General features: G+C 40.2%; 3 protein-coding genes across 6 annotated transcripts; 1 reads left to right on the forward strand and 2 right to left on the reverse strand.

Moving 5' to 3' along the window:
* Positions 1 to 220: 220 nt before the first annotated feature.
* On the reverse strand, positions 221 to 9,059 carry abce1 (ATP-binding cassette, sub-family E (OABP), member 1). 2 transcript variants are annotated; one of them, XM_026920812.3, is made up of 18 exons: positions 8,900 to 9,059; positions 7,621 to 7,791; positions 7,433 to 7,518; positions 6,886 to 6,983; positions 6,229 to 6,346; positions 5,830 to 5,967; positions 5,657 to 5,726; positions 5,064 to 5,160; positions 4,880 to 4,969; positions 4,369 to 4,490; positions 3,774 to 3,995; positions 3,598 to 3,657; positions 3,068 to 3,126; positions 2,761 to 2,871; positions 2,523 to 2,665; positions 1,641 to 1,763; positions 1,381 to 1,492; positions 221 to 809 (listed from the first exon to the last, which is right to left on the reverse strand). In XM_026920812.3, the coding sequence occupies exons 2-18, from the start codon at positions 7,721 to 7,723 to the stop codon at positions 762 to 764; spliced, it is 1,800 nt and encodes a 599-aa protein (XP_026776613.1). In that variant the 5' UTR covers positions 7,724 to 7,791; positions 8,900 to 9,059; the 3' UTR covers positions 221 to 761. The 2 variants fall into 2 exon arrangements, with proteins under 2 accessions (XP_026776613.1, XP_034167839.1); XM_034311948.2 differs by having other exon boundaries at positions 8,886 to 9,026.
* Positions 9,060 to 9,219: 160 nt separating this feature from the next.
* anapc10 (anaphase promoting complex subunit 10) lies at positions 9,220 to 22,364 on the forward strand. Of its 2 annotated transcripts, none has more exons than XM_053240930.1 (5): positions 9,220 to 9,819; positions 16,832 to 16,966; positions 17,406 to 17,496; positions 19,839 to 19,959; positions 20,806 to 22,364. In XM_053240930.1, exons 1-5 carry the CDS (start codon positions 9,804 to 9,806, stop codon positions 21,034 to 21,036), a joined length of 594 nt encoding a protein of 197 aa, XP_053096905.1. In that variant the 5' UTR covers positions 9,220 to 9,803; the 3' UTR covers positions 21,037 to 22,364. The 2 variants fall into 2 exon arrangements, with proteins under 2 accessions (XP_053096905.1, XP_026775911.1); XM_026920110.3 differs by lacking the exon at positions 9,220 to 9,819 and adding an exon at positions 16,091 to 16,227 and having other exon boundaries at positions 20,806 to 22,359.
* Positions 9,865 to 14,952, reverse strand: LOC113530272 (uncharacterized). 2 transcript variants are annotated; one of them, XM_026920107.3, is made up of 8 exons: positions 14,719 to 14,952; positions 13,110 to 13,306; positions 11,764 to 11,832; positions 10,604 to 10,778; positions 10,447 to 10,514; positions 10,246 to 10,305; positions 10,041 to 10,169; positions 9,925 to 9,957 (listed from the first exon to the last, which is right to left on the reverse strand). In XM_026920107.3, the coding sequence occupies exons 1-8, from the start codon at positions 14,933 to 14,935 to the stop codon at positions 9,940 to 9,942; spliced, it is 933 nt and encodes a 310-aa protein (XP_026775908.2). In that variant the 5' UTR covers positions 14,936 to 14,952; the 3' UTR covers positions 9,925 to 9,939. The 2 variants fall into 2 exon arrangements, with proteins under 2 accessions (XP_026775907.2, XP_026775908.2); XM_026920106.3 differs by having other exon boundaries at positions 9,865 to 10,169.
* Positions 22,365 to 23,956: the final 1,592 nt, after the last annotated feature.

Genomic DNA, 23,956 nt, shown 5'->3' on the forward strand with positions numbered 1-23,956 from the left:
ACGGACACACTGTCACGTAATCATCCAACTCGACTATTTAACAGGAGTAACAGTAGGAGTATTCTTTTCTTCTGGGGCATGATGGGGGAAAAAACACAGCCTTGCTGTTACTCAGTGGTCTGTAAAGGTAAAAGTCAAGTAAAGGTCTCGATCCCTGGTACAACACGAGGGTTAAATAAGAGTAAAATGTCATCATTTTCATAAAACACACATACACAAGTTAAATTGATTATTTAATAAGATGTATTGTGGCATAATGATTAAAATATTTCAAACTATACACTTGTTTGGCATGTGTTTCTCTCTCTCTTTGTGACCAGAAAAAACACAAACGGTGATAAGCTTTATTATTGGTCACCCAAAAAAACAAACAAGTCTCATCAAGGTCCCGTTTATATAGGTGTTTTTTTTTTTTTTTTTTTTTTTTTTTAAAGTGTCCTCTCTCCTCCACTTCATCTCAGTCCTCTATACGGATTGGATGCATGAAAAAACAAACAAGATGGCCACCGGCTCCATCTCCTGTTCACCGTTCAGCGATCCGGTCTGTTAGAGGATCAGTGCTGATGAAAAGGGGGGAGAGGAGGATGAATAAACCCTGTTTACTGGACCTGCTGGACAAAATGGTGGCGTTGATGGGTCAGTGTTGAAAGTAAACAGTCCCGGTGCTTCTTCCTGGATGATGTCACATTTAGGTAGAGGCGTGGCCCAATGGAACGGGACCAAATTTGGGGGATTTTAACTTTATTTCAGGAATGGACGCTTCAGTCATCCAGGAAAAAGTAGTTGCCGGTCTTCTTTTGTTCCACGTCCTGATCAAGAGTAGAGCAAAACAAAACAAAACGAGAAGTTTAATCAATGTTCTCAAAGACAAAAAAATGAAATGAAATGATATGATTTACAACACTAGTCAATCCAGTATAATACAAACTAAGTGCCATCTTTCGTTTACAGGACAGGAGTGATTCATTTGCTTTGGCTCAGTTTAACAAACTCGAAAAACCCACACGGCATGTTTGATTCACTTTCTGCACCAGAGTCGATTCAGAGTCATATCACACTCTCTTTTGGTAATGTTCTTTTGTGGAACAGAGAGCAGTGAGAGCTTCAGTGGCGAGAAATGGTTTCAACTTTATGCAAATTACATGCGGCGGCTGTGTTGCGGTGACCAATCAGACGAAAGAAATGTTTGTATTGTCCATACGCAATTTGGTCTGGTCACATTGTACTTCCTACACAGAATTCTGCTTAGTCTGGATGGCAGATGAAAAAATATCATTGAGTGTTTTATCTCTCCAAACAATCTTATATAGTCCAGACTTCTGACACCAAGCATGAGTTCTTTACTTGTGTGTGTGTGTGTGTGTGTGTGTGTGTGTATACCTTGATAGAGTTGAGTTTGTTGATTCTTGGTCTGAAGTTGTTTGGATCTCTTCTGAATGTGATTTCCAGCTGCGCCAGGAACTTGTTCATGCCAGCCAGCAGAGTCTGTGGCCTGTCTCACACACACACACACACACACACACACACAATACACAATGTTTATAAAACTGAAAATGCAAATGAACACATGCTATGTTAAATCTGTAAAGCATTCACTAGTCTGTGCACATGTCTGACTATCCAGGGCGGTTTGTTCCTACGTGTTGGCGCAGGTGTTCCTGGAGGGAACGCCGTCAAACACGATGACTCGGTCCGCCAGATACGTGGCCATGATGAAGTCGTGCTCCACTACGAAAGCGGTTTTCTTTGCGTGCAGAATAAATCTGTGGGGGGACAAAAACAGTTAACACACTCACTCTATACAGACACTAAACTCTACAACAGAAAGAGCAACAAAGATGATGGATAAATGTGGAGTTTAAAAATGTACCAGAAGACACACTGGAGCGTAAAACAACCCTAAAGTCTGTCTGTTAGTGCGCTAATATCAGAAACTAACAGAAGTAGAGGTGAATAACAGAATGTTAGAAGACTTACAGCTTTACCTCTGACTGTTACAAAGCACTGACACTGGAGACTCCTTCCATAAATGCTTAAAAAGCCTTACTGCCTACTTACGGAAAACATCAACGTTTACACACACTTTAATCCTTTTATGTGGGAACAAAAGCACAAAGGAGTGAGAAAATGAATGAGTGAAGGAGAGAAGGAACAAATAAAGCAGACATTGGGAACAAAGGAGGGAAGGAGCAATTGAAAGAAAAAGGGAACATACAAGCAAAGGAGCAAGGGAACGAATGAGTGAATGAAGGAACGAGAAATGAATGAGCGAAGGAACGATCGAGCCGTACAAGTCCGTGTGAAAATGAGCTGTTACTATAGAAACGATAACGTATTAGAATGAGTCCTTTAATATATATGTGTGTATGTGTATTAATTTGCAACTGCACTACTAGACAATAGAAGAATATAAATCAAGAGATTTAATATGGTGATTAAATGTATGATGTCCTGATGTAAACTATAAGCACCTGCCAGCCAATCAGGAACAAGTATTTTTGATGATGAGAGTAATTATTTACCGTTTGATGACTCGGGCAGCCATGAGACGCTGCTCGGAGTCCAGGTAGGCTGATGGTTCGTCGATCAGATAAACATCAGCCGGTTTACCCAAACACAGAGCCAGCGCCACACGCTGCAACTCACCACCGGACAGATTCTGAACCTGCACGCACACACACACAGTTTAGGCAATGAGAATACTACAATATGGCTAAGCAGGAAACGAGAACCAGCTGTCCACTCGCAGTGGTGACTCACGTCCTGGTCGATGATGCTCTCGATCTGCATGGGCTTCATGACATCAGTGACGAACTGAGGGTGTGTGTACGCGTCTCTGATCTTCTCGTGAAGCAAGGCACGAACGCTGCCCTAAACACACACACAATCCGGTCATTATAATAAAATCCATGGCTGACAGTTTGAGGAATAAAAACGGTTTAACTCAGTGTGTGTGCTGTTTGTTGAACAGGAAGTTGTCTGATATTCAGTGGAGTGTGTTAAGGTCAGGATGCAGTACTGCGATGTGTGTATGTGTGTGATGTGTGTGTGATGAGGTCAGACTCACTTTAAACTTGGGGCTGATCTTCTGAGGCTTGTAGCTGACATTCAGAATCGGCACGTCACCTAGAGCACAGAGCGAGCAAACACACACACACACACACACACACGCATCCGATTCAGTTTCACAATATTCAAAACTCGGCAGATTTCTAGAAACACAGCTTGAGCGAGTTAAGAAATGTGGGAATGAAACAAAAAGGAGTGAGGAAACGAATGAGTGAAGGAGCAAGGGAATGATTTAAGGAGTGAGGAGATGAACGAGTGAGGGAACAAAGAAGCAAAGGAGCGTATGAATGAAGGAAGTAGCAAATGAGTGAATGGATGATCAAAAGCAGGAGGGAATGAAGGAGCGAGGGAATGAATGAGTGAAGGAACATTTTATCTTCTTCTCTCTTGTCCTTAAGAACGTATTTCCAATAATCTGTTTCCCTTTACACAGCTACTACTTGACAGAACACCTCCTGTTACATGGTATCTGTGTGTGTGTGTGTGTGTGTGTGTGTGTGTGTGTGTGTGTGTGTGTGTGTGTGTTACCTCCTCCGTCAGGTTTCAAGCCGCCAGCCAGCAGTCTGATGAATGTGGTCTTCCCGGTACCTGAAGAGATAAACACAGTTATTCACATTTCAATTATTTTAATACATCATGGAACTATACTGAATTTGTCTTTTACACACACACACACACACACACAGAGCCAGTCTCTCGCTCACCGTTCTCCCCGAGCATGACCATGATCTCCGAGTCGGTGAACTCTCCCTCGGTGATGCTGAGCGTGAAGTCGCCCATGCTCTTGCGCATGTTGGGATATTGATAGCGGCACATCTTCTTCACCTCCTCTTCAGCTGCCGTCTCGGCCACTTTAAACACCAGCGAGGTCTCGCGGAAACGCAGGTTCTCCGTCGGCACGTAGCCGTCCAGGAAGATATTAATACCTGGGGAGTGATCAGAGTGAGTGGACTTCCTTAAGGGTTGTGCAGACAGATATGAAGCTGATCCGAGACGAGAAAAACTACCAGGTTAAAACTACCAGGAAAAAACAATGTGTACACAAACAGGTAATAAAGACACACATGCGCATGCAGTGCCATGCTGTTATTGGAAAACAATCAATGACGGGATGAAGGTGGTGTTATGATGCAGCTGCACTACTGTCAGAGCTGCTGTTATAGAAAATTAACACCTTCTGACCAATCACAATCCAGAATTCGAGAGTGATGCAGTACTCATTAGTCATTTGGACCATATTGGCACGAGTGTGTGTGTCTGTGTGTGTGTGTGTGTGTGTGTGTGTGTGTGTGTGTGTACCTTCTCGGACGCTGAAGGGCATGGTGACGACTCCGTAAGCACTCGGCACGCCGTACAGACAACAGATAAAATCGGACAAGTAATCCAACACGCTCAGATCGTGCTCCACCACAATGATGTACCTACACACACACACACACACACACACACACACACACACACACACACACACACACACACACACACACACACGCAGTTTAATTATTACATTCATGTCTAACATACATCATGTGTATCATCATAGACTTGCTACCTAACTGCTAGCTAAACAGAAAACCTATTCAACAGCATCTACAAAATTAATTACTTGAAATTAAAACAGGTTAAAAAAAAAAAAAAAAAAAGAGTATGTAACTGCAATTTTTTTTTATGTTAGACGTAGATAGCACAATACCTGTGATATCTGAGAAAAGTGTATTGTCACACAATTTATCACGATATTGATGTCGTGTGTGTGTGTGTGTGTGTGGGTGTGTGTGTGTGTGTGTGCGCGTGTGTGCGCGTTGCAGACCTGTCGGGTGAGATGAGAGATCGGATGGTGATGGCAGCTCTGAGCCTCTGCTTCACATCGAGATAACTGGACGGCTCGTCAAACATGAAACTAGACAGAGAGAAGAACGTCAAACTCCAGAACAAACCAAAAGGGTGACAAGGATTTTTTAAAAATATTTTTTAAAAAAACAAAGGAGACGAACATGTCTGCTTTCTGGATGCAGACGACAGCGCAGGCGAATCTCTGCAGCTCTCCTCCTGAAAGGTCCTCAACGTTGCGATCCCTCAGATGCAGCAGATCTGACCAATCACAGCACAGCATAACACATTCAAAATCATGTACACTGAAGCCCCGCCCACAGGTATACGGACATTTCGAAAAAAAAAAACAAAAACCCTGAGTTCTGAAGCCCAGCAGATGGCGACAGTGTGTCAAACTATTACGTCAAACGCCTCAAGAATAACGTTAAAGCTGCGTATTGAGCCGCAGAGAAGAAAATACACCAACAAAAGCTTTAAAACGGAAAAAGTTCACTCGGGTCTACAGGGTTCGCACATTATTAACCAAGAAAATACAGATCACAATGTAATAATCTGGCAGCAGTCATGATAAATGGAGTCCTGGCACACTGCAAAACTCGTGCATGTACACGTTCCACGTATGACGGCAGTGTTTAAATAAATAAATGAATAAATCTGTGTAAATGTGGGCGGGGCCTGAAACCATGCACAGAAACCTGTTCCACAGAGCAGTAGGTTAAAAGCGAGAACATAACTCGAGATATTACAAGCATACCTAGCTGCTCACACACTTGCTCCTCCGTCTTAGTGTCATCTTTCCTGCTCAAAATGGCGCCTACTGACCCCTACAGGCAGAACACACAATTACAACAGAGTTCCTTTCCCTGAGTGCCACTGCACCCTCATGCTCGTAAGAAATCTTCATGTAGAGCTTTTGTTCTCCTTTACCTTGACGGTTTTGGGGATCTGGTCAACGTATTGTGGCTTTACGATGGCCTTGAGGTCATCCTCCAGGATCTTAGTGAAATAGTTCTGCAGCTCTGAGCCTCGGAAATAAGCCAAGATCTCCTGCCAGTCCGGAGGAGCCTGCAAAAACCCAACACACACACACACACACACACACCATACAGGGTCACTAATAAAGCACAGATACAGAATCTAAACAGACACACAGATTCCAGATTATTATTATAAATACTGATAAACCTCACGTTATTTTCCTCCAAGAAATTATCACGTACAAATATCTTAAAAATATAATAAATAAATACTGCAAAGATGTTTCATGATGATGATGGTGGTGTGTGTGTGTGTGTGTGTGTGTGTGTGTGCTGATATGTGACTCACATCGTATTTGCCCAGATTTGGTTTCTGTTTTCCTGCCAGGATTTTGAGAGCGGTGGACTTCCCGATACCGTTAGTGCCCACCAACCCCAGCACTTCTCCAGGACGTGGAATGGGCAACCTGGTACAGGTACACACAAGAGAGTTTTACACACACACACACACACGCCCCTTCCCCTCACACAGTCATGTGATTATCTAATTGCTGAAAGCACCAGGAAGTCATGACTCTCGTAATAAATGTGTACAGGCTCTAGAGAACAGTTTCTGAACTTTTAACTTCATGCGGTATTTAAATGCTACATGCGAGTAAAACAGCGTAACACACTTGGAGGAAAGCGCTATCCGCCCTCTTCCGCATACACGAGCTCACAGACACCCATGATTGGCTAGTATTGCTGTGATTGACAGGGGAGAGAGAGTAAGCCCCTCCCACCCAGAGATCACAACTAGTTTTGCTCTCTTGGACTCCTGGTCATGGATAGCTGTGCATTATTACTATTATTGTTGTATAAAACAGTATCATGTCTTGTTTTATCAAGTTTTTTTTTTTATTAGAGAGATCTAGTTATCTAGCTAAACTTGGCTCATCTCTCATAACTCTGCATACAATCGCAAGGCTGTGATCATGGTGAAATAACTACGTCCTCGTGTCTGTACCTGTGCAATTTGAAGGAGTTGGCGCAGTATCTGTGTGTGGTCTCCTTCTCCAGATTACTCGGCAGGTTTACGATAGACAGAGCACCAAACGGACATTTCTGGAGAAAAAAAAAAAAAAAAAAAAAAGAAAAGTTAAAGCGGTGAACAATAAGAACAGTCTTCCAGCATCCCGGTGCGTGCCATCACGAAATGCTGCCAAGATGATGCTTCGTGTTTTCTCACCGCTAACTAGTTGGCTTCACACAAAACTCTTTAATAACATGCAGATGTTTAACAACATTACATGTAACAATAATTGGATAAAAAGTATGAGCTGTCAATCTTTAATTAACAGAAAATTATAATCGCTGACCAAGGGGAATAAAACACTTGTCAAGGGGACACGCTGTTATAGGAAAATAATCAACTTTAGGGAAACTGCATACGAATATTATCAATTTATTTGCTGGGATGGATTATAGTGTGTGTGTGTGTGTGTGTGTGTGTGTGTGTGTGTGTGTGTGTGTGTGTGTGTGTGTGTGTGTGTGTGCGTGTGCGTGCGTGAGACCTTGATGCAGATGCCGCAGCCTATACACAGTGATTCGGAGATCCACACGATCTTACACTGAGGTGTCACTTCGATACACAGCTTACCTGCAGGAGAGACACACAAACGAGTGTTTTAACACAGCTGTAAAAAAGATGATGTCTTTTAGTGTGTGTGTGTGTGTGTGTGTGTGTGCGCGATTCTCTTACCCATCCGCACCACAGGACAGCTCTTCTTACACTCCTGCCTGCATTTCTTCGGCTTGCACTTGTCGTGGTTGACGATGGCGATTCGCGTGTTCTTGTCGGCCATCTTGTCGGTGCTGTTTACCGCAGACGCACCACAGAGCGCTGTTTAGCCAAGACGAGCTGGACGCCTCACTGAAGACCAGAAAGAGAGACAGTTAATCGCGTTCACACTGATGTGGCATGTAGGAAACACCAGCTTTACCAAGTCACAGCATTTGTTTTTCTTCCCATGTTTTGTTTAAGTTCCAAAATCAGCAACCTTTAATTAACTCTCAGGGCCCTCAGATAGATTACAGGGTTCTGAAAAATGCGTGTTCATAAAGACAAGAATTCTCAGAATGTGATTAATCTGACCAACTAAACTACATTTCACAAATTAACTCATTTTCTTAAATATGTGAAGATACTGACTTATCCTTAGTTGTGAATGGAGCTGGACGACACGACGATATAAAGATCACATGAGAGATTCTGTCATAATAAGCTTTTTGGGGGTGTACACCATGTATCGTCTGTTTTTTAAAAAACAAGTTTAGAAATCTAGCTGCAAGCAGCGATGACGGGCCCAAGCACCACCCGGTGTGTGTATGAAAACACCGCGTAGTGAAGTGAGCTCTGTAGAGTAACTCATTTTGCACTGATCTGTTAGGTTAAGCTCAGGCTTAAGGCTTTACAACAGCTTCCATATCCAAACAGACAGCTCATACTTGTGAGATAATGCATGAAGAAGATAACAGATGCATGCTGTTATCCTTATGAGCCATTAATTAACTGTAGTGAAGTAATGTGTAGTGTAGTGGGCACATGCATTTAACTAAATCACTAAATTTGTTTGATCATTTCAGATTATATTAACAATCTGTATTATTATAAAATAAATAAATAATTAAACAAACCAGTCCTACAAGAACTAGAGGAAGGCCTCGTGAGCCTGGCAATGCCAATATAGGTGGAGCTAGCTTATCTAACTTAGCCATGCGGCTAGCTAACATTCAGTAGCATAGCATAACACGTCATGACATGAGATCCTGCCGCTAGCTATGTAGCTAATGCACAGAGATGTATGTAGATATAGATATAACTTAGACAGCAGTTTAACTAGGAAGCTGCAATACAATATGCTACGTCAAGTAGGTGGCGCTAGCCTAGCAACGTGGCTAATTCCCATATTTAGCTAACACACAGACACATAGCTGTTTATTAGACATGTATAAACAGTTATTTACGGTCAATCTCTCACCCCGGTGTCCGCTGAGACTCTGGACGCTTTATGAGGCGGTAGTATTTGGTTAAAACCCCCCGCGCATCAGCCAGCGTGCTCTTCACGCGGAGAAGCCGGCTGGGAAAAAGATGGCGAAAGGGAATGTTTACGTATTCCGACATGCGACGAAGAGCAGCGCTGTGTTACGTCATCGGCGTGCGACGCGAGCTGTAAGCGTTTTATTTTTCCCAACTTGTTTTATAAACGCGAACTATACACATATATATATATATATATATATATATATATATATATATATATATATATATATATATATATATATATATATATATATATATATATATATGTTTATATATTTATTTCTCAAATATGCAATATATAAACAATAGTGGTATTAAGAATATGAATATTTTCTTGTTTCAGAGAAAAAAAACGAGCTGAATGTCTAACAGTGACAACCATAAAAACACAACCACAGTATGATCAGCATAAATGTATTAGCTGCTAGAGTTTATCTAAAAGACTGAATGCATACACTCATTTCGAAAAAGGATTAAATCTAAATCCTCTTGTCCTTCAGGAGACATGTTTTTTAAAGAAGTGTTTCTCGTTTAAAGTATAGACCAAAGACACTATATTGGCCAATAGTATGTGCACCCCTGACAATCAGACCAATATGTGTTTTTTCCCCCCAAACTGTTGCCACAAAGTTGGAAATACACAACTGTATATTAGGTCTTTGTGTGCTGTAACATTACGATTTCCCTTCACTGGAACTAAGAGGCCCAAACCTGTTCCAGCATGACGATGCCCCTGTGCACAAAGCGAGCTCCATGAAGACATGGTGTGTGAAGGTTGGAGTGGAAGAACTCGAGTGTCCTGCACAGAGCCCTGACCTCAACCCCACTGATCACCTCCTCGAATGATCAGATGTACAGGTATTCCTAATAAAGTGGCCAGTGAGTGTATGTATAAATATTTACTCTTGTAGTTAGGTTCATTCACACAACCTTATTTAGTCATTTATGTTTATTGTATTAAAAAACAATTGTCTTTTTTTATTGATCTTGTTCAGCCTGTGGAGAGGAAAAGAAAATCTCAGTTAAAATGTGAGCAAAAAAGAGCACATTCCAGTTTAAAGCTTTATCTGACTACTTACTTCTTTCTCCATTTTCTGTATTTCCAGCTCCAGTTTTCTGATTTTCAGCTTTGTGTATTGGAGATCTGCTTTCCTTACTTCTAGTTCTTGGAGCAAATATCTTTTATATATGTAATTGACATCTGCTTCCTTTAACAGAAATAGATAAAGGACGGGGTAGTTTGTAATACACTTGTAATTAAACACACGCATAAGTAACACTCACCTGTTCTCTTGCTGTGGCGCAAGCGTGAGGTTTGTGTGAGGTTTGTGTGCTTTGTTCATTCTGTACACAGGAAAAAAAAAAGCTGCATGGGTTCAAGACATAGACAAACGCTGAAATTATTATTATGAGTCCTTACAGCTGGCCTGGTGCGAAGTGGTGCTGAACATTACTCAGCTAATCATAACACTATAAAATACTTACATTATTGTTACCCAGCAACTGCTGAGCCAAAGGAGGGTCCAGAAGTGTCTGGACCTTTCCCACCACAACTGCAATACATTAGACCATTGAGTTCTAGTTTTTTTTAAAAAAAAAAAAAAAAAAAAAGGTGGGAGAAGAATAATGTGTGACACTCTACCTCGGAAATAAGGCTTTATTTCCTCTGAAGACGTCGCTCCCTCTATCGTTGTAATTATGGGAAGCCTGTTACTGTGCTGTAGCTCTTCCTCCTCTACTTGACACAGATCTGCTGAAGGACAGACTTCATCAGCAACAGGAGCTTGGGTGACTAAAACATTCACAGGAACCGACTTCTGCAGATACACAGACACAAGTTCTACTCTGTAAAGGTGTTCAGGTGGATCTGCACTCATCATTACTGTGGTGTTTAAACAGTATCTTTAACACAGAGGTTGGATGACCTGAGACCTGAGCTCATTACCAGATGGAGTGAAGTGCTGTGAATTGAGAGCAGAGCAGTGAATCAAGCATCGAGCTTGGCTTTCCCTCTGTCGAGTTGAGCTTTAAAACTTTGGCAGTGGGAATATGACGCTATGACTGGACACTCTCAACCAACCCCCAGCCCTGTGTGAGAATAACATCACTGCACTACAGCTATGATGGAGGCATTCTGCTGATCCCTGGTGATGATTTTCCAGTCTGTTTCTCCAAACTGTCCAGTTTCAGTGAGCCTGTTCCACTGCATCCTCAGATTCCTGTTCCTCACTGACAGGAGTGGAATCCTATGGTTTTCTCAAATTTTGACATTTTGTGCATTCTGAGATGCTTTTGTGCTCAACACGGTTGTACAGAGTGGTTATTCGAGCTACCACAGCTTGAACCAGTCTCGTCATTCTCCCCCAACAAGGTGTTTCCGCTCGCAGAACTGCAGCACGCTGGATCTTTGATGCGATTATTAACTGAAGCTCTTGATTTGTATCTGCATGAGTTTATGTTTTACGCTGCAGCCACATGATTGGCTGACTGCATAATTGTGCAAGTGTATAGGGATTCCTAATAAAGTGGTCAGTGAGTGTATGAACTGTATAAATGTTTCCTCTTGTAGATAGATTAATTCACACAGCCTTATTTAGTCATTTATGTTTATTGTATGGCAAAACAATTGTTTTAGACATCATGCTCAGACCTTGATCTCATTTAAAGCAAAATTTCCAAAATGGCAGAGGCACACCACCACCCAAGGAAGTATTTTTAACTGTATTTTAAATACGTAAATATTTTTAAAAATATTTTTTAAACACATTTGTCTTTATTTAGCAAAAGCATAGCCACTAATACCTTCACAGCATGCAACGCCGGCTTCCCCGTTTTGATGATGTTGCTCTGACAGCGCTCACAAGACTTCACCTGAAATAAGAGTTAAAGAATGAATACAAATTATTTATCGCATATTTTAATTGATAAGATTTTTTATGTCTCCAAGCTCAAAACCCAAATATAGTGACTTCCATACCAAGAAACTGGAGACAAAACAAGCAGCTCACAATGAAAAACCATACAAATCAAACACAGAACAGACACAACAGGCAATTGTGGAGGCTCCGTTCGACTCAGCTCGGAAGTGGGAAGTCAGAAATCGGAATTACATCATTTTCGACCGAGTTCGAGCTACAAAGCTGGGAAAAACATGAACACCTGCAGTACTGTGCAAAAGTCTTGTTTTTTTTTTTTTTTTTTTTTTTTTTAGTACAAACTTTGTTATAGATGTTTATTTTCTGACTTCTACATTATTGATTCAGTACAAAACCATTTTAGATTCCAAACATTAGTTTTCCAGCACAAAATGAAATGTTACAGAAAAATGTTTGTATGTCAGTAAAGAAAGCAGCAGATTCCATAAGAGACACTTTTCAGATAAAAACATAATGAAGGCTGCTGGGTTTCGCTGCAGAAATAAGAAGCGAGTCGACAGTCAAAGTCTCCAGAAGAACTGTGGCTGCTTCTGCAAGATGCTCAGTAACACTTCCAGCTCATTTCCTTATAAAACTGCACACACTGCACCTGAGACTAATATTTTTTTATTTAAAAGCGAAGGATCGTCACACCAAATATTGACTTTGTTTCATTTATAACTGTTTACTGCTCTTTATAGTATTTTTAAATTGCAGAAACATTTAATTTCATTATTTGAAAGGCTCTACAGCAAAAAACTTTTACACAGTACTGTACATGTTTGTATTCTGTTATCAATAATATAGCGAACTAACGTGAGTTCTGTATTTACATCCTCAAAACAGCAAACTGTACAGTCAGTGTTATAGATTTAACAAGCGGATATGTCTATTGATATGACGTCATGTAGTCGAGGACACCGTCCCGACTTTCTGAGTGGGAATTCCGAATGGGTGTTTTCCGACTCAGAGGTCAGGAATTCCGAGTTATGAGCTTTAGTTGAAGTCACCATGTGGGAAAACTGGATTATTGATGTTACCTGATCTTTCCTGAGGCATTATGGGTCAATGGGAGGACGATTAAATGATGTCTCATACACAGTGTTATATTATAAATATTATGTAGTTATTTGAATGTATTTGTGTAGATGAAGGTAGAGTGATGTCTCAGCTCTAAAGCTGTGTAAAACTGCAGGAATTCTGCACCTTGAATCGTAAAAGCTCCGAACGTACCCACTCTGTTACGTCCTTTATAAGCGTTGGCCAGTAGTAGCCAGCAATAACCCTGTTTCTGGTGCCTCTCACACCGTGATGGTTGCCGGTCTCACTGTTATCATGACACTCATTTAGGGCGAACTTCTTTTCATCCTCAGTCATGACCACCAAGCGCATGTACGTCTTGTTAGGTCCGACGTAATACAGTCGGCCATCTGTCAGAGAAGGAAATAAGATCTTTCATCATGTACGTATATATATTTACATTTACATCAAGGCATTTTAACTGTAACTTACAGAATGGTGTCATGTCCAATCTCTCTTTCAGGTGATATGATAGAGTTAAAGGTGCAATAGTCAAACTTTTTAATTTCTTACTAGTGCAGATAATGTGGAAATTTTTTTTAGAAATGATAAAAAAATAGTTTAAGCTACAGTCTGAGCACAAGTGAATGTTTGTTTGTATTTGGATTGGCCTCCTGTCAGTCATTTTATAGACACGCCCCCAAGGCTCCTTCACATCCTCATAACTCAGGACAATTTCTGCATGTTTACAGAGCTGTAACTCAAGCAGGTGAATGTCCGAGTGCACCTGAAAGTGTTGTTATGACAGTCCTTGATAATGCTAGCTCTACTTGAACCACTGTAGGTTCTGGGGCGGAGCTTTGTGTGCACAGGCTCACGAAGTCATATTCAGCTCCACTCATTTAACCGCTGTGTTCGACTCACTTCCTAGGTGATCGGAATCATGCCATTTTCGATCCCATCCGAGTCACTACTGACCCGCTACGATCCGATTCACTACTGACCCAATCCGATTCACTACTGACCCAATCCGATTCACTACTGACCCGCTACGATCCGATTCACTACTGACCCGCTACGATCCGATTCACTACTGACCCGCTACGATCCGATTCACTACTGACCCAATCCGATTCACTACTGACCCGCTACGATCCGATTCACTACTGACCCAATCCGATTCACTACTGACCCGCTACGATCCGATTCACTACTGACCCGATCCGATTCACTACTGACCCAATCCGATTCACTACTGACCCGCTACGATCCGATTCACTACTGACCCGATCCGATTCACTACTGACCCAATCCGATTCACTACTGACCCGCTACGATCCGATTCACTACTGACCCAATCCGATTCACTACTGACCCGCTACGATCCGATTCACTACTGACCCAATCCGATTCACTACTGACCCGCTACGATCCGATTCACTACTGACCCGCTACGATCCGATTCACTACTGACCCGCTACGATCCGATTCACTACTGATGCGATATTATTTGATTCAGTACTGATCAGATACAGTCCGATACACTACTGATTCGATTCGATTCACTACTGACCCGATACTATTCGATTCACTACTGATTCGATTCGATTCACTACTGATTCGATTCGATTCAGATCCGGACCCAGTAAGACTCAGTGCAGCTCATTTGAACTTCTGACTCTTTCTTCATAGACTTGTATTTGTCTGATAAAGTTGGTTCTGCATTACTTTCGTTTTTGTTTCGTACAGCGCAGAATGGGCGGAAATCCCAAACACACACACACACACACACACACACACACACACACATTAGCCTAGCTACCTTTGATGATGAATTTGTCGCATGCACGGCGGATATCACTTCTCACTCTTCTGCTGCAGTTTGGGAAAAACTCTCCCTCCACCAGATATTTCTGCAGCATGTGATAAAACTCCAGCGTTTTCATCTTCTGCCTACCCGATCCGCGTCTCCTGCTCGATTTGCGCCGCGCTGTCGTGTCTGTACTGCGCATGCGCCAACTGTTCAATCCGCCGCGCATGCGCAAAAGCGTCCTATGTGATTAAACTTCAACATCCAAATTCAAAACATGACACAATTGTGCAACTCTGCAGTATGAACTAATAATAATAATAATAATAATAATAATAATAATGTTAAACAGTATGTAATTATGAATAGTATAGAGGTCTAAAACTTTTACTTCCATGAAAAATAGATTTAAAATTAAATTGATTAAGAAAATAGTGATCCACTTTATTCAAACAAATGCTTTCAGTCCTGATCAATAATCAGCATTTTATCTTAAATAACCAAAATAATCCATTTAAAAATAATCCAGATTTGGATTAATAACAATATTTTGTTTAATGCAAAACGCTTGCTTTATTTTATTTTATTCAGAGTTTTTTGTTTTTTTTAGGAAATCATTAATAAATTGAATAATAAATCAAATAACTGTTAATGTTTCATAAATTTAGACATTATTAAAAGATACATTTCTGTGGTAATTAATGCTAATCTTCTTCTTCTTCTTCTTCTTCTTCTAATAGAGTTAAATACTTTTAAAGCACCTTTAATCATTTTAAAGGGTGTTCATTTAATCATTTAAATAGTGCTGTTCATTACTGGATTCAGAAAAACACATGGATCTTACCATATAAACCCTCGCTTACTAATGAGGTTAGGGAAATATCTTCTACAATTATTCACAGAGCTTATCAGTTTCTTATTAGATTTTAGTCCTTCTCTAGCTGAGGTATTGTTTGGCTTTAGTAGATATCATGCACAGCAAGAACAATCAATATATTATTATTAATTTATTTATTACTATAGCAAAATATTTAATGCGTAAATGTAAATACAATAACTCTAGACCTGTATTGACATTCTTTGAAACTGAAACCAAACAATGTAGAGACTCTATTGAAACATCTACAAATAAAAAAAAACAATAAACAAAAAGACTCTGTATTTATTTGAAAATTTTATATAATTCTTTTTTCTTTTTTTTAAATTTACTATTTATTTCTGTATTTTTATTTTTTTCACTGTTGAGTTAAATTGTTAATAGTGACTTTGTAAAAGAAATTAATGTTTCTATGTTGTATATTTTGGTATTATTGCAATAAAACAAAAAAGAAGTCAAGTCCCTCGTACAAAATACGTTGCGAAGTAGCGCGCATGCGCAGTGTAAGCCCCTCCCACACGTCTCGTCCAGTCGTACGTCATCAGCGTGCGCGGAAGCCGGGAAAGAAGGCTAATTCGAAAGTGCGACTAAATATTACTTGGAAGAAGATGGTGTTCAGTACATCAGATTAAATCGAAAAACAAGTAATATTGGCTTCTGTTTTAAACAGTTTAAAGTCTCTGTTACAGTTGGTTTATTGTGTATAAGTATCAAGCTAGCCTTTGCTGATTTGACAGTTAGCTTATCTTTATAGCTAACCGTTACTTTATTAAAATCCAGATATCTGGCATAATTTTCTAACATTTATAAAATATTTAGGTCCTGAAGCCTTAACCATTAAATAATAATTATTTTGCAAACACAGTGAGATAATAGTGAAATGAGGAAAGCTAGAAATGTGTTTGTAAATGTTATACAGCACATATTAATGTTATACTCCACATATAAATATGTTTAACTCTCTTTACAGCTCTTTCAGGATTCCTGGAAAAGTCTGGAAAAGTAAAAAGACATAAAATGATTTAGAAAAACGTGCTGTTGAGTATATATTAAGACATTAAGGTTTAAAATGTTTTCCTTTTTTTCAGCACTAATGCATGCAGACCTCCTGATGCTCATCACACTTCATGTTTTAGTCATACAGTTAATGAGCTTTAACATATGAAAGTCCAGAACAGTTGGAAAAAGCAGGGATTGTGTTCCCCATGAGGAAATGGAAGAATAACAGAATAATTTCTGTATCCACAGCGTTTCTGATTACAGTAAAGATGGCAGCTGCTACTAAAACCCCTCCCGGCGCTGACCCCAAGCAGCTGGAGCGCACGGGGACGGTCCGCGAGATCGGCTCTCAGGCCGTGTGGTCGCTGTCTTCCTGCAAACCCGGTGTGCTCACTTTAACCTCCTTCATAAATAAGGTTTATGGTCTAGTATTGGTTTCCTTTACCATCAAGTGAACATGCGTTCATCATATTTTGTTTGTTTTCTGGGTGGAAAAAAATGAAAAGTGCAATATCACAGTTGATCACAATCCAGTGTTCACTGAATAGTATTTTCCTGTTCAAAACCTCGCTACAACACACAGCGTAAACAATACAGCAGCTGAGTTTCTAAATGTTTAAAAAAATTATAATGTAAAATGAAAAAAACACACAAATAGAAACATATTTCTACATGCAAGATAATTAGATCTTTTTAAAAGTTTCACTATTAACACATTTTTACACACACTGTATTTGATGATTTTTGTTGCTTGTGAAACATTTTAAAGTCAGAGTGTGTAAATTTTTGCACCTTAACCCTTTTTGTTTGTCTGTTTGCGCAGGGTTCGGAGTCGATCAGCTGAGGGACGATAATCTGGAGACGTACTGGCAGTCAGACGGCTCTCAGCCTCACCTCGTCAACATCCAGTTCAGGTAGAGACGAGCCTCCGCTCCGTGTAGATCCACTCCTCAGTGCTGCAGATGCTTCATTTCCTTTCAGGAGTTCTCTCCTTAAAGACAGATATGATGCATAAAATATTTGCAGGCTGTATGAAGTTTGTGAGATAGGTAGGATTTTATTTATTTATTTTTTTTGCATGTGACAGACTTGTTATCAGCTTTGATTAGGGCTGTATCAGTACTGATTGTAGTATATCGACTTTTTAAGGTATAGCCATATATTTTCAAACGAGATATAGGATAAGACAATACCGTTTATTTTGGTATGGTTTGACGTTGCGCCCACTCTCCCTCTGCGCACAAACCTAGCCCCGCCCACTCGCTCACAGTTTCTCCTGCAGCATGGAGGGAGACACAGCGCCGGTCCACACTGCCGTAGAAGACCTGATTAGTGAAAAGAAAAACGATGGTTCTGTTATTTGGAGATGGTTCGGATATAAAAGATCAGATGAGCAGCGAAACAATGTCGTCTGTAGAGAATGCCATAAACAGCTTGCATCCAAAAGTGGAAGCACTTCAGATCTTTTCCATCGTTTAGAACAGCGCCATAAACTGCAGCACAAGGAGTGTGTTAAACGTCTGCTGCTGCTGCAACCCGGGGCGCGAAGTCTTCACAGCCCGAAAAGTCTTCTGCCCCGGCTGTGCCTATGCCAAGTGATGTGATATAACTAAGGCAGAGGCCTAGCACATCGCTCATCACACAGCTGTGTGTTTTGTTAGGCAGGAGAGGAAAACCTGTAATTGTACTCTGTTTTAATCAGGCTGTTATTGTTGGTGAAAACAGCTCAAGGATCATTCTCAGAGATCGGCTTATTTCTGTTTAATACAGGCTATTTACTTATATAAATACTTATAATTTTTCATTTACATGTTAAATATACATGCAGCTGTATATTTTCATACAGGAAAGGAAGCCCTGTTGTTACATTTTATTTTGATCACAGTCTGTTTTAATAAAAGTGCTTGTGACATCTCACATGTGGCTTTAACTTACAACTGAACATTTAGCCCACTTCATAGAAAATACTGAGATATGTGTCGTGTATCGCTATTCAGCCTAAAAATACAGAGATATGATTTTTGGTCCATATTGCTGAGTCCTAGTATCATGTTTGATACGTGCTCCTTTAGTAGTATTCATAACTAATACTACAATAAAACATCTTAAACATTCAACTCAGCATGAGGAGTTCATCGCTCGCAGCACACAGCAGCAGCCACGCCGGCTAGGCAAGAAAAAAGCCATCTACAGACGATGCTAGGTGAGTTAAAATAACAGCTCGTAGCCAGTCTGTTGTTCTTGAAGATCAACGAGGGATTCGGACGCAATGAAAAGGAAACCGTGCTTTACTGACAGAATCGCTTTTCCCAAAGTGCTCTTCTCCTCTGCAGCTCTACTCCATCCAGGCTAGCTAATGCACTTCACTTTTATTAAAATCAACTCGCAAGCCTTATAAAGAACAACACTAGGAGCCTAACACACGGTTACAGTTTTCATGTCTGCGGTTTAAACTGAGAAAACACAGAGCTGAATAACACGTTCTCTGCCGTCCCTGAGTGAATAACTCTAAATAGATTACTCACTTCTGTTTCATTATTACTCGATCTGAAAAAAAAAAGGTTCTGATGAGTCCCTAGTTTTGATAACAGACACCATCTAGCTTGAATTAACATGAATATTTACATTCCGGGTGATTTTATGTAATTTCTCTGCACACTTAGTGAAGGTTTGTTTACTTTTTTCCATTTTTTCAAAGAATGAAAGAGTTTTCCGAGCACGTTTTCAGCTGTACACACAGGGGTCGGGCGATATGACAAAATTATCACATCATGATTCTCTACGATACGATACACGATATGTGTCACGATACTGAGGTTCATGAACCAATTACCAGCTATACAGCAGTGATGTATTTAAAATAAAAAAAAAGTTTGATTAATTGTGTAATATCTACAAAATTAACCTTATTTAAAAAATAAAGAGTAAAGAAATATTTAACACAGAAAAGAAAAAAATAATGAATGTAACATTTTTATTTTAAAGATTAAATACAAAATATATGTTATTTAAAAAATTTATAAAAATGATATCATGATTTTTGACAATTTGTCACAATATCGATATTATACTGTCATATCGCTCAGACCTACACCTGCACGCTTCACACAGGCTTCTTTATTTATTTTTTTTGGGGGGGCTTTGTGTAATTATGTGCATTGTGAATCCAAAAAACAAACAAACCAGAGAGCGTCTTTCGTGTAGTCAGGGAGTTATTTGGAGTCTTAGCGCTGCTGATCTTTTCTCCCGGCTGCAGGAGGAAGACTACAGTGAAGATGCTCTGCATTTACGCCGATTATAAATCCGATGAGAGCTACACTCCCAGCAAGATCTCAGTCCGGGTCGGGAACAACTTCCACAACCTGCTGGAGATCCGGGTATGAGTTCACGTCCAAAACCTGGAGCTTTTTATATCCTCTTAAATTCTGTCTGCCTGGAGGTAAACTCTGTAGCAGCCATTTTTTATTTTATATAATGCCACTAAAACAGCACCGAAGAGGTGAGGTGAGGTGTGGTTTTGTTTTTGTCTCGTTAGAGTTGCTTCATATTGTTTCCTGAGCTGAAGCTTTGGCTCCAGTCGTGATGATTAATCCTGAAGGTTTATGATTGTTTGTTGATTAATCCTGAAGGCTGTGATTGTGTGTAATCGCACAGGGAAACGGAGACACCGCCCACTCGCCAGCTGACTGAAGGGGCATTTATTTTCCGCACATGAGCGTGTGTAGTTTTCTGTGTGTCTGCGCATTAACGTTGCAGCAACCCAAAGAGAGCTGAGACGGGATTATATTCTCATTTTTAAACCATTATACTGCGATTCGGGACCAACCTCTGATAACGTTAAATAACCTTCTTATAATTACTTATAATTACAAGTGTCCTATTTTATAAAGAAATATATACCTGCCAGTCTCAATGGTATGCTCCACTCATACTTACAGTAGTGAATCTTGCTGTAACTGCTGGAGTACTATCATATAGTTATGGTGAAATCATGAATAATTGGAAAAATGACAAACATGAATAGATTAAAAATAAAAAGACCTTTGATGCGATATCGTGGTGACGTTGAATGTTGTGATGAAGGTTTAGAGGATTATTGTGATATGAGATGATATTCTAGTGCATTTCTACTTGGCCTACTTGGTGTCTATTTGGATTTGTGTGTGTGTGTGCGTGCGTGTGTGTGTGTGTGTGTGTGTGTGCGTGCGTGTGTGTGAGAGCAGCAGTTGGAGATGGTGGAGCCGAGCGGTTGGATCCACATCCCCCTCCTGGATCTGGTGAACAACCCCATCAGGACTTTCATGATCCAGATCGCTGTGTTGGCCAACCACCAGAACGGCCGCGACACACACATGCGCCAGATTAAAGTGTACACACCTGTGGAGGAGAGCTCCATTGGCAAATTCCCACGATGCACCACTGTCGACTTCATGATGTACCGCACCATCAGGTGACCGTGTCCGGCGGCTAGTCACACTGATCCACACGTCATCTCTCCGGCTGTTCTCATTAACGGGGAGTTGAAATGGAAAAACTATTAACCCAAACTTTTGCTTTAACCTGAATGTCTTTCCTGTAATGTGTGTTTTCAGAATGTTTGCTGTACAGATAATAAAGTATTTTTTTGTTTGTTTGTTTAAATACAAATGTTGCTTGTCTGTGAACGATTTCTGTTAATCACGACAAGTTTGTTCTGTAGCAGTTCAATTATTTAAGACAGCGGGACGTATGAAAAGTAAGGAATAAACCCCTCAGTGTTGTGCTGTTACAGGAAAATAATCAACAGGCAGCGGAATTACTGTTACCTTCTTAAGTTTTTATTCCTGTTAAACCACAGAAATTATTGCCACTGATTATTTTTTAAGTAAAGATTTAAACATACGTTTTATCCATTTATAGTTACAGTAAACATCCGTGAAACAAGTTAGTTCTCACTTCGGTTAAACCAGCCTCTCCACCTTTCAGCAAGACAAAAAAAAAAAAAAAGATTGTCATGTTACCCAAGAACCACAAAGCGTAAACTCCTCTGTCCTGAAGCTGTCGGAAAACGTACAGTTACAGTTTTACCTCAGGCTGTTACAAAGCGTTGACACTGGAGACTCCTTACAGAAAGCTTCACCATATCAACGATTGCACAGGTTTTTTTTTTTTTTTTAAATATGTTTATTATCAGTGGAGCATTTGCTGTATGAGTCCCTGCGAATGAGCTGTTAAACGATAACATTAGAACGAGCGCTTTAATATAAGCATGTGATTTGCAGCTGCACTACTGTCAGGGCTGCTGTTCTAGAAAACTAATCAACACCTTCTGACCAATCAGAATCCAGCACTCAGCTGCGCTGTGGTGTATAATATTAATTTATCATATCAGTGTAATGGCCTGAGGTGAGGTGTAGCTGTTTGCATTGTGACGGGGCGGAGCTATGGTTTTAAACAATGTTTTTCAAAATGTCTTCATCATCGTCGTCATCATCAGTATTCATATGGAATATAATAAGCTCTCTCAATATGTGTGAAGATTGATTTGGCCCCTCAGCAAACCTCTTATTTAAAAGTCCCCCATCATTTGATGATACATCAACATTATTACTTACAAATGAGAAATAAATCCTGAAGTATTAATGAATACTATGACTAATACATTAAATTATTGTGTGTATGTGTGATACATTTAGCATTTAGAATCCATTATGAGTATATTGCACCTTTATGAATGCATTAAACGTTAAACATTGTCTGTTACGCTGTCAGACTGATGCCACATCAATATGGCTAAAGTATATAATGAGGAAGTTGTGGACATGCCATGTATCTGTGCTTTAAAAGAGCTCAACCTTAGTGATGCAGGTGCAAAGAAAAAAAAAAGATCTTAAAACAATTATTGCATTCAGTATTATTATTATTATTATTATTATTATTATTATTATTATTGGATAGCTCTAAGTTTTAAGAGAAATATTAACAGTTTTTAAAGAGAATTCTTCATAAATGTTTATAAGCACAGACCCCTTTTAATGCTTAAGATAGAAAATGATACATTGACCAACTTAAATTGTGTAAATAGGTAATTTGGTGAAAAATAATATTTAATCATTATATCAGTACTAAAATTGTACTGACTGTTTTTTGGCGTCTGTTTTTCTCTCTTGAGGTCTGAGGTTACACAAAATATGCTGGTTAAAGTTTTCTGCAAGGTGAAAAGGGTGATGCAAGAGGCGATGAGAAAGATAACCTCAACAAACCACCAGCGTCAGAGTCCAGTAAAGTGAATGCTGATTTTAGCTCTGTGAAACGCTAAACAGATTCAGTGACATGCTTAAGCTGTCTGAAGAAAAGCGTGAAGTGTTTGAGGTGAGCAGGCCAGCGATGACTGATGTAGCAGCTATCACGGGTAAGATTGCGATCATTGCGCTTGACATTGTGAAGGGCAACAGACGTGAGAAACTTGGTTTGAATCAAACTGTGGATCTCCTGACTGCTGCTGAGAGGTTAAAGGTCACGGTGTCAAAAAAACGATCATAGCTCAGTGAAAAACACTGAGCTTACCTGTGAGGAGGTGAAGATTCAAGATTTTCAACGTTTATTTGTCACATACACAGTTATGTAAAGTAAATAACTTGAACTGAAAAGCTTCCTACTCGTCCTTAGACTGTGCATTTAAATAACTAAATTAAAAATGAGAGATGAATAAGAAATGATAAGAAATACTGTGCAGGCATATGCAAAGAATAGTAATGTACAAAATATGCAGTTAGGTGTATTAACAATACAAAGTGCAGTGTGACAAGAGAGTCTTTATGGAGTCGTAAGGGGTCTGTATGGTGAACATGTCCGTGTTGAGGAGTCTGATGGCCTGAAGGAAGAAGCTTCTCCTCTCAGTTTTAGCCATCAGACTACAGAAGTGCTTGCCTGGTTGCAGTGGGCTGAACAGACGGTTACCTGTGTGGGTGGAGTCTCTGAAGGTTTTAGCAGCTCTGGTACTGCACATGGCCTGGTGTAGACGTCGTGCAGAGATGGGAGAGCAGACCCAGAGATGCGCTCAGCTAAGCGCGCCACTCTCTGAAGAGTCCGGCTTCCGGGGCCGTAAGCCAAGTACTTCTGAGCAACGCTGGCATCTGGACAGTCACTGGCAGTGCTTTTGAGCTGCACTGCCATGTTGCGAGTCAGCTGGATCTGGACGCCATGATGGAGGCAATGGCGCACACAGGATACCTGACTGAATCTAGTGGAAAGCCTTCCCTGATCAGTGGAGCTTATTATAACAACAAAGGAGGACTAAATCTGGAATGGGATGTTCAACAAGCACATTTGGGTGTGATGTCAGGTGTGCACATACTCTTGGGCAAATAGTGTCTGTATGTGCATCATCACAAT

The sequence above is a fragment of the Pangasianodon hypophthalmus genome, chromosome 16, assembly GCF_027358585.1.
Source record: "Pangasianodon hypophthalmus isolate fPanHyp1 chromosome 16, fPanHyp1.pri, whole genome shotgun sequence".
NCBI lineage: Eukaryota > Metazoa > Chordata > Actinopteri > Siluriformes > Pangasiidae > Pangasianodon > Pangasianodon hypophthalmus.

Bases quoted from the DNA above. Each gene is read 5' to 3' on its own strand.
- abce1 (XM_026920812.3), bottom strand. From the start codon at position 7,723: ATGGCCGACAAGAACACGCGAATCGCCATCGTCAACCACGACAAGTGC. The intron at 5,161-5,656 runs GTATGCTTGTAA...GTGATTGGTCAG, and splicing joins GCAAGTGTGTGAGCAGCTAG to ATCTGCTGCATCTGAGGGAT. The intron at 4,491-4,879 runs GTCTGCAACGCG...GTGTGTGTGTAG, and splicing joins TCTCTCATCTCACCCGACAG to GTACATCATTGTGGTGGAGC.
- anapc10 (XM_053240930.1), top strand. The intron at 17,497-19,838 runs GTAGAGACGAGC...TCCCGGCTGCAG, and splicing joins CTCGTCAACATCCAGTTCAG to GAGGAAGACTACAGTGAAGA. The intron at 19,960-20,805 runs GTATGAGTTCAC...GTGTGAGAGCAG, and splicing joins ACAACCTGCTGGAGATCCGG to CAGTTGGAGATGGTGGAGCC.
- LOC113530272 (XM_026920106.3), bottom strand. From the start codon at position 14,935: ATGCGCGGCGGATTGAACAGTTGGCGCATGCGCAGTACAGACACGACA. The intron at 10,306-10,446 runs GTAAGTATTTTA...TCCTGTGTACAG, and splicing joins AGTTGCTGGGTAACAATAAT to AATGAACAAAGCACACAAAC. The intron at 10,170-10,245 runs GTGAGTGTTACT...TTTCTGTTAAAG, and splicing joins GCGCCACAGCAAGAGAACAG to GAAGCAGATGTCAATTACAT.